The sequence below is a fragment of the Rana temporaria genome, chromosome 9, assembly GCF_905171775.1.
Source record: "Rana temporaria chromosome 9, aRanTem1.1, whole genome shotgun sequence".
Taxonomy (NCBI): domain Eukaryota; kingdom Metazoa; phylum Chordata; class Amphibia; order Anura; family Ranidae; genus Rana; species Rana temporaria.
The window spans coordinates 12,714,375-12,724,558 of NC_053497.1; the positions used below are offsets into that span (position 1 = coordinate 12,714,375).

General features: G+C 48.9%; 1 protein-coding gene across 1 annotated transcript in view; it reads left to right on the forward strand.

Annotated features, from left to right (window-relative positions):
• The first annotated feature begins 490 nt into the window (after nucleotides 1–490).
• SHROOM4 (shroom family member 4) overlaps nucleotides 491–10,184 on the forward strand; it is a 68,390-nt gene continuing 58,696 nt past the window's right edge. Inside the window, 1 exon segment of the mRNA XM_040322807.1 lies at nucleotides 491–757. Coding sequence (XP_040178741.1) covers nucleotides 644–757 — 114 coding nt within the window. The 5' untranslated portion in view covers nucleotides 491–643.

Here is a 10,184-nt window from a genome sequence, read left to right on the forward strand (position 1 = left end):
AGGACAGACGGACATAGTTTATCATGGAGAAGGACAGACGGACATAGTTTACTATGGAGGACAGACGGACATGGCTTCTCATGATGAAGAACAGATGGACATAGTTTGTTTTGGTGGACAGACGGGAATAGCTTATTATGTGTAAGGACAAACGGACATGGCTTCTGAGTAAACTTTTCTCCCTTATGAATGGTTCGTTAGACCCGCCCCTTATGGGGCGGCACCTTTTCTGTGTGTCCCTCATCTCCGCACCGTCAATGTGTGTGTAGTGTGTAAGACTCTCCGCCTCCTCTTCGGACAACCCCGCCTTCCCATTCCTTCCCAGTCAGCGTGTAGTTTGTAGGACTCTCCGCCCCCCTCCACGGACGGCCCCGCCTTGTCCACCCTCCTCCGTCACCCTATAGGTTGTAGGACTCTCCGCCCCGCCCTGTGGTCCCCGTTTAGTTTGTAGACTCTCCGCCCCCCTCCAGCGGTCGGCCCCGCCTCCTTACTCCCCCCCTCCTCCCGTGTCAGTGTGTAAGGACTGTTCGCTCGGTGCGGAGCTCCCGGGATCTGTCCGTTCTGTCCGGTATGGAGCTGCAGCCGGCTCCCAGCTGACCCAACACCCGCCCGTGCCTGAGCTGTGGATGGAGGAGGGGCAGACATGGATCCCAGCGGCGCTTCCCAGTGCATCCATGTGCAGCTCCAAGGGGGGGCCCCCTGGGGATTCACCCTGAAAGGGGGGCTGGAGCACGGGGAGCCCCTCATCATCTCCAAGGTAAGGGGGCGGGGGCTAATGCACGACTCCTCCCATTTTATAGTATAACTTACTTTTTGTTTCCAATGCAATTCCTTTGTCGCTGCTGATCTCCTGCAACCTCTTTGCTGAAACTCCTTTTCTGATGGTGACCAATCCTGTGTCCCCATAGGAAGCCCCCCCTGTGACAGGGTGACAACGCTCTGCCCGTCGCCCAATTGCCTTGGAGCGTTGTCACCCTGTCACAGGAAGTGCTGGAATGCGGCGGGGTCACCGGGGATTATTTTAATAAGCTGCAGATTGTTATTTTTTTTTTAGTTAAGCGTGTTTTACGCGTTTTTTTTTTTTTTTTTGGTGCGCTCCCATTGGCCTCTATTAGAACTCACCACTTCTTGCAATCAAAGATGCACAAAAACGCAAGTTCTAATAGAGGTCAATGGGAGTGCGCTGGGAACGTGTGAGCCCGTCCTAAGAGATTTCTGCGGTTTTTAGTTCCTGTTTACTGATTGGTTCCATGTTGCTGCGTGTCGTTATGCCGTCTATCAGCGCAATTCTTTCCTTTTGGCTGTGAAATAGAAGAGGTTTTATATAGGTGAGCAAGAGCTGGCGCCCAAGTAACAGCAAGCCCCCCGAAGTGCAATAGATCCCAATACAGGTGATGCTACTTCTTTCCCCCCCCCCCCCCCCCCAGGTGTGCAGTTGATGGATTGGCCCAAACCAGATGCTGTCTTGGTGCCTAAGTAATGACAAGTCCCTGATGTGCCAATAGGGTTAAATACAGGTGATGGTACTTCTTCACCCCCGGGGGTATACAGTTTATAGCTGCCCCATGTGTGCAGTCAATGGATTGGCCCATTCAAGCTGTCTTGGCACCCAAGTAATGACAAGTCCCCCTCCGATGTGCAATAGAACCTAATACAGGTGATGGTACTTCTTCACCCCTGCGGGTTTATAGTTGATGGTTTGGTCCATCTGCCATTCTTTCATAGTGAAGAGGTTTTTCCATAGGTGATCAAGATCTGGTGCTCAAGTAACGCCAAGCCTCTGATGTTCAACAGAGCTAAATACAGGTGACGGTACTTGTTTATTCCCCCCCCCCCCCCCCGGCGTATAGTCAATGGATTGGTCCATTAAAACCGGATGCTGCTCTTTTCTATAGAAGAGGTTTTTCATAGGTGACCAAGAACTGATAATCAAGTAACGCCAAGCCTCTGATGTTCAATAGAACCTAATACAGGTGATGGTACTTCTTAACTAGGGTTAAATACAGGTGATGGTACTTCTTAACTAGGGTTAAATACAGGTGATGGTACTTCTTCACCCCCGCGGGTTTACAGTTGATGGTTTGGTCCATCTGCAATTCTTTCATATTGAAGAGGTTTTTCATAGGTGATCAAGAACTGGTGCTCAAGTAATGCCAAGCCTCTGATGTTCAATAGAACCTAATACAGGTGATGGTACTTCTTTAGCCCCCCCCCCCCCCGGTGTATAGTCAATGGATTGGTCCACTGAAACCGGATGCTGCTCTTTTCTATAGACAAGGTTTTTCATAGGTGACCAAGAACTGATGATCAAGTAATGCCAAGCCTCTGATGTTCAATAGAACCTAATACAGGTGATGGTACTTCTTTAGCCCCCCCCCCCCCGTGTGTGCAGTCAATGGATTGGCACCCAAGTAATGCCAAGTCCCCCTAATGTGCAATAGTTTAATACAGGTGATGGTACTTCTTCATCCACCTACCCTCCCCCCAGGTATACAGGTGATGGATTGGTCCATTAAAACTGGGCGCAATTCTTTTCGTATTGAAGAGGTTTTTCCATAGGTGATCGAGAACTGGTGCTCAAGTAACGCCAAGCCTCTGATGTTCAATAGAGGTGACGGTACTTCTTTATCCCCCCCCCCGGTGTATAGTCAATGGATTGGTCCATTAAAAACGGATCTTCTTCTTCATCTTTTTTATAGAAGAGGTTTTTCATAGGTGACCAAGAGCTACAGGTGATGGTACATCTTTAAACCCCTCCCACCGGTGTCCAGTCAATGGATTGGTCCATTAAAACCGGATGCTGTCTATCGGCACAATTCTTTCCTATTGGCCGTGAAATAGAAAAGGCTTTTCGTAGGTGATCAAGAACTGATGATCAAGTAACACCAAGCCTCTGATGTTCACTAGAGCCTAATACAGGTGATGGTGCTTCTTTCCCCCCCCCCCCCGTGTGGGCAGTCAATGGATTGGCCCATTAAAGCTGTCTTGGCACCCAAGTAATGCCAAGTCCCCCCAATGTGCAATAGTTTAATACAGGTCATCCGCCTAACCCCCCCCCCCCCCCAGGTATACAGGTGATGGATTGGTCCATTAAAACTGGGCACAGTTCTTTCGTATTGAAGAGGTTTTTCATAGGCGATCAAGAGCTGGCGCCCAAGTAACGCCAAGCCTCTGATGTGCAATAGAGCCTAATACATGTGATGGTACTTCTTTACCCCCCCCCCCCTAGTGTGTGCAATCAATGGATTGGCCCATTCAAGTTGTCGTGGCACCCAAGTAATGCCAAGTCCCCCTCAGATGTGCAATAGAACCTAATACAGGTGATGGTACTTCTCTACCCCCCCCCCCCCCCCCCGTGTGTGCAGTCAATGGATTGGCCCATTCAAGCTGCCTTGGCACCCAAGTAATGCCAAGTCCCCCCGATGTGCAATAGTTTAATACAGGTAATGGTACTTCTTCATCCGCCTACCCCCCCCCCTGGTATACAGGTGATGGATTGGTCCATTAAAACTGGGCGCAATTCTTTTCGTATTGAAGAGGTTTTTCATAGGCGATCAAGAGCTGGCGCCCACGTAACGCCAAGCCTCTAATGTCCAATAGAGTCTAATACATGTGATGGTACGTCTTTACCCCCCCCCCCCCCCCCGGTGTATAGTCAATGGATTGGTCCATTAAAACCGGATGCTGTTCTTCTATTCTATAGACAATGTTTTTCATAGGTGACCAAGAGCTACAGGTGATGGTACCTCTTTAAACCTCTCCCACCAGTGTCCAGTCAATTGATTGGTCCATTAAAACCAGATGCTGTCTATCAGCACAATGCTTTCCTATTGGCCGTGAAATGGAAAAGGCTTTTCGTAGATGATCAAGAACTGATGACCAAGTAACACCAAGCCCCTAAAGTGCTGGTACTTATTTACCCCCACCCCCGTATGGGCATTTGATGGATTGGTCCATTAAAACCGGACGCTGTCCGTCGGGCACAATTCTTTCCTATAGAAGAGTTTTTTTTCGTAGGCGATCGAGAACTGACACACAGGTCCCAGAAGACAGCAGGGACCAGTGAGGACGCACAGTGCGACTCGCGCAGCAGGGAACCAGGAAGTGAAACCGCAAGGCTTCACTTCCTGATTCCCGTACCGAAGATGGCGGCAGCAGCCGTTCCTCGAGCGACAGACCGGCTTCGGCTGCCGACATTGCCGGCGCCCTGGACAGGTAAATGTCCTTATATTAAAAGTCAGCAGCTGCAGTATTTGTAGCTGCCGGCTTTTTATATATGATATATATATATATATTTAGTGGAATCTCCGCTTTGAAGTAGTGCGGTTGAGTAACTGAATTCCCGTGATTCTGCAGTTCCATCACGTAGCTGATTAATATCGGCAATGGTTCTCCTCTCATCAATAGACTTTGTTGGCGGTAGGAAGTTGGTCTCCTAATGCCCGGTACAGATGATCGGATATTCCACCAGCAAAAGTCCGATGTGAGCTTTTGAATGGAAATTCCGACCGCGTGTACGCTCCATCGGACTTTTGCTGTCGAAATTTCCGCCAGCAAAAGATTGAGAGCCGTTTCTCAAATTTTCCTAACGGAAAAAATTCCTATCGGAAAAATCCAATCGTCCCTGTAGCAATTCCGACGCGCAAAAGTCCGACGCATGCTCAGAAACAATTCGGAGCATTCTCGGAAGCGTTGAACTTCATTTTCTCGGCTCGTCGTTGTGTTGTACATCACCGCGTTCTTGACAGACGAAAGTTCAGAGAATTTTTGTGTGACCGTGTGTAGAGGTTGGCCGATATGGGTTTTTCTCTGGCCGATTTCTCCAAAACGGCCAAATATCAGCCGATATATCGGCCTGCCAATATATCGACCTGCCGATATATCGGTCGACCTCTAACCGTGTGTATGCAAGCCAAGCTTGAGCGGAATTCCGTCTGAAAAAACATCCAAGGTTTTTCCGACAGAAAATCCGATCTTGTGTACGCAGCATTAGGCCCCGTACACACGACCGAACATGTCCGCTGAAACTGGTCCGCGGACCAGTTTCAGCGGACATGTTCGGTTGTGTGTACGGCCGATCGGACAGGTTTCCAGCGGACAAATGTTTCTTAGCATGCTAAGAAACATGTCCGCTGGAAGCCTGTCCGTCGGACATGTTCGGTCGTCTGTACAGACTCACCGTACATGTCCGCTCGGCCGAAAGCCCTCGCATGCGTCGAAGTGATTCGACGCATGCGTGGAAGCATTGACCTTTCCGAGCCGCGCACGTCGCCGCGGCACCGCGTATCGTGTCCACGCGGATTTCTGTTTGATGGTGTGTACAACCATCAGACAGAAATCCGGCAGCGGACAGTCCGTCCGTGTGTACGGGGCCTTACAGTCTCACTTTAAACCAAATACGACCACCCCCCCCCCCCTTTTTTTTTTTTGTGTATCTAAAGCTGGAACTTTTTTGGATTATTAGTTGGAACCCCGGTCAGGTTTTTCTGGCTGTTTTCTGACCCTCCCCCTTTCTATTGACCATTGTGATCATTGTCTCCGGGACCGAAGGTGATAGGAAATACAAAATTCTTGTCAACAGAATAGAGGGGAATCCTCCTGCTCTGGTGACCATTATCTGAGGGAGGATTTCCTCCACTTTTAGAGATATTTCCTTTCCTGCTGTGTCCACAGGTCAGGAATTCAAGGAAAGCTCCAGATTTCTCTGATTTGTTTTCTGAAATCGCGCCCTGCATGTTAAAAATAAAAATTGCAGCATATGCAGAACTCGCGTTAAACCCAGAACTGTCCTCCCATGGAATGTCCTTGGTCTTCTAATGCCCCGTACACACGATCTGAGTTTCCGTCTGAATAAATTATGGTTTTTCCGACGGAATTAAAGCGGGGGTTCACCCTAAAAAAAAATGTCTAACATTGCATGGAGCCGACCTATGAGACCGACAGTATGCTGTTGTTTTTTTTTTTTCCCCGTACATACCATTTTAGGGCTATTTTCACCCCGGCTTCCCCGCGGGAGTGGGCGTTCCTAATCGCAGGCTGTGATTGACGTGCTTCCGACCGGCGCATACTGCGCGTCACGAGTTCCCGAAATAAGCCAAACGTCGGTGCGGCTCTATACGGCGCCTGCGCAGCGACGTTCGGCTTCTTTCGGCAACTCGTGACGCGCAGTATGCGCCGGTCGGAAGCGCGTCAATCGCAGCCTGTGATTAGGAACGCCCACTCCCGCGGGGAAGCCGGGGGTTAAAATAACCCTAAAATGGTATGTACGAAAAAAAAAAAAAAACAGCATACTGTCGGTCTCATAGGTCGGCTCCATGCAATGTTAGAAAAAGTATACTGTCGGTCTCATAGGTCGGCTCCATGCAATGTTAGAATTTTTTTTTTAGGGTGAACCCCCGCTTTAAGTTTAAGCTGTCTTGCATACACACGGACACACCAAATTCTGACCATCAAAAACGCCGGAGTTCCATACAGACAAACAGAATTTCCGATAGAATTTTTTTTCCATCTGGGGGGGAAAAAAGAGAACATGTTCTCTTTCTAACTCCGTCGGAATTTCCAGCGGAAAAAGTTCGATGGGGCATACACACGGTCGGAATACGCGATAAAAAAAAAATATTCTGTCATACTTTTTCCATCGGAAGTTTTGATCGCATGTACGAGGCATAAGCCTCATTCAATCCACTTTCTGTGAGCCCAGGCTGCAATAGACCAGACCCTGGGGGTGCGTTATGACGCTGGTTTGGGTTTGCGGCACATTGCTGCTCATTGCACGAGGAAGGTTTGGCCACTGCTGGAGGAGGAGGACCCCTGGCGCTTCTGAAGCTGCCAGAGAAAGAGAAAGGACCCCTGACTCAACTAAACCAGCCAAGAACCTTGGTGGGGGGGGAAAAATGGTATGTATACAGGTTTTGTTTTTCATTACCTTTTCTGAGCATTATGCGATTAGTCGCTCCTATGCGCTGTCTGTCCTATATTTTGTTGAACATCCCCCTTCTAACACTAATGGGCATCAATATGTGTTTTCCCCCTACCTCCTCTTCCTTGTGGCTGTAACATCCTCCAATCTTCTGTGAAGACTTTCCACACTTGGAATGTGTTTGAGAATCTGTTCCTATTCAGCCAAAAGAGTGTTTGTGGGGTCAGGTCCTGATGTTGTGTTTGAAGACCTCATTTCAAAGGTGATCAGTAGAGTTGAGTTCAGGTCCTGATGTTGAGCCGACCTGATCCCAAAGGTATTCACTACAGTTGAGGTCAGGTACTGATGTTGGATGAGAAGACCTGATCCTAAAGGTGATCAGTAGGGTTGAGGTCAGATATTGAATGAGAAGACTTGATCCTAAAGGTGTTTAGTAGGGTTGAGGCCAGGTACTGATGTTGGGTGGGAAGACCTGATACTAAAGGTGATCAGTAGTGTTAAGGTCAGGTCCTGATGTTGAGACAACCTGATCCCAAAGGTGATCAGTAGGGTTGAGGTCAGATATTGATATTAGATGAGAAAACCTAAACCTAAAGGTGTTTAGTAGGGTTAAGGCCAGGTACTGATGTTGGGTGGGAAGACCTGATACTAAAGGTGATCCGTAGGGTTGAGACAACCTGATCCCAAAGGTATTCACTACGGTTGAGGTCAGATATTGATATTGGAGGAGAAGACCTGATCTCAAAGGTGTTTAGTAGGGTTGAGCTCAGGTACTGATGTTGGGTGGGAAGACCTGATCCTAATGGCGTTCAGCACGGTTGAGGTCAGGTCCTGATGTTGAATGAGAAGACCTGAACCCAAAGGTGTTCCGTACGGTTGTGTTCAGTAGGAAGACCCGCTCACAAAAGTTTTTTTTAAGTAGGGTTGAGGTTGGGTACGCAGCGATGAATGAAAAGACTTCATCCTGGAGATGTTCAGTAGGGTTGCGGTCAGGGCTCTGTGAAGGCCACTCAAGGTCCTCCACAAACTGACCAAAATCGTGTCTTTATGGCGTTGGCTTTGGGCACAGTCACCGTGGAACCAAATGGGGGGCCAAACTGGTGTCACAAGGTAGGACAACCTTATCTAAAATGTCTTTGTACCATATAACATTAACTGTACCCTTTACTGGGACTATCTGATCCCAATCACTTGGAGAAGGTCCTCATACTTGTGATGTAGGTGTGATAGTCGGGTATCCTCAAATGTTTCGCTAAATAATTTATATATACCAGCTGGATCGGCTCAGAAGAATGCTCTGCACGTTCGGCTCCATTTGGAATGTGCCCCTTGGAGCTGCTCATTGTTTATCCAATCCACACACTTGGACGGAGCTCACATGAGCGTCTCTCGGTTAATGCTAATAGATACGTTACCAATTAATGCCTGAAGCCTTAAAGTGGCTGCGTTGGAGAAAATAAAACTGTAACAGCATTTTGGGGGCCAATTGACACCTATGTGCGCTCGCGGTAATGCACGTGACTAGGTGTGAATGGACTCTTATAGTTTCCCTTTAAAAACATGTTAAATTGCGGCGCGTAAATGTCAAGTAGCCACATAGGAAAGAACCGGATTTCTATAAAAAAAAATGCCGTAAAATGTTTTTTTTTTTTTTTTTTCACTGCCGGAAAAGAGATTTAGGGCTTCAGGTCCTTCAAGTTCACAGGAATTCAAGTCGCTTCAGTCTCTATTTATTTTATTTATTTATTTAAATTTTAAATAATTTTTTTTTTTTTTTATTATTACTTACAGTGATGAAATTGAAAAACAACCAATTTTGACACCCAACGGCACCCAAACCTGCGTTGTCCAGCGATTGCCGATGCGGTTTTGGCGATTCTGCCTGCGACGTGGGAATGGAGCCTATATACGAAAATAAATGCAGTTGATTTAGCCCCTCGTTCACACTGGTGCGACTTACCGGGCGATTTGACAGTTCCACATTGCACGACAAGTCGGACCCGATTTGTAGGCAAAGGAAATGTTCAAGTCGGTGCGACTCTGACTTTTGCGGTGCATGAAGTCGCACAGATGTCAGCCAAGTTGCACCTGAAACCACACTCACCTGCAGCTTTGAAATCGTGCGTCTTCAAGCTAATTTTAAAAGTCGCGTTAAGACCCCTTTCACACTGGGGAGCTTTGCAGGCGCCATAACGCTAAAAATAGCGCCTGCAAAACGCCCTGAAACAGCGGCTACTGTCTCGCCAGTGTGAAGGGCTCGAGGGCTTTCACACTGGAGCGGTGCGCTGGCAGGATGGTAAAAAAAAGTCCTGCTAGCGGCATCTTTGGAGCCATGTAGAAGCGGTTTGGGTACCGCTCCCACCCATTGAAATGAATGGGGAAAAGCGGCTATACCACCAGCAAAGTGCCTCTGCAGAGGCGCTTTGCGGTAGTTTTAACCCTTTCTTGGCCACTAGCGGGGGGGGGGGGTCACAATTCTACAAACAATACCCCATAATGACAACGTGAAAGACGTTTTGTTTTGAAATCTTTCCAAATTTCTAAAAATGAAAAAAAAAAAGACCCATGTACATAAGTGTCACAGCCTTTGCCTTGGTTCACATTTTCTCCTCAAAATTGAGCTCCGATGCAACATACATGGGGAGGGGGGGAGCCTGTGATGCTTGTGTACATGGGGGGGGGGGGGAGCCTGTGATGCTTGTGTACATGGGGGGGGGAGCCTGTGATGCTTGTGTACATGGGGAGGGGGGGAGCCTGTGATGCTTGTGTACATGGGGAGGGGGGGAGCCTGTGATGCTTGTGTACATGGGGAGGGGGGGGAGCCTGTGATGCTTGTGTACATGGGGAGGGGGGGGAGCCTGTGATGCTTGTGTACATGGGGGGGGGGGAGCCTGTGATGCTTGTGTACATGGGGAGGGGGGGAGCCTGTGATGCTTGTGTACATGGGGAGGGGGGGAGCCTGTGATGCTTGTGTACATGGGGAGGGGGGGAGCCTGTGATGCTTGTGTACATGGGGGGGGGGGGAGACTGTGATGCTTGTGTACATGGGGGGGGGGGGAGACTGTGATGCTTGTGTACATGGGGGGGGAGACTGTGATGCTTGTGTACATGGGGGGGAGACTGTGATGCTTGTGTACATGGGGGGGGGAGACTGTGATGCTTGTGTACATGGGGGGGGGAGACTGTGATGCTTGTGTTCATGGGGGGGGGGGGAGACTGTGATGCTTGTGTACATGGGGGGGGGGGGGGGGGGGGGGGTGGGGGG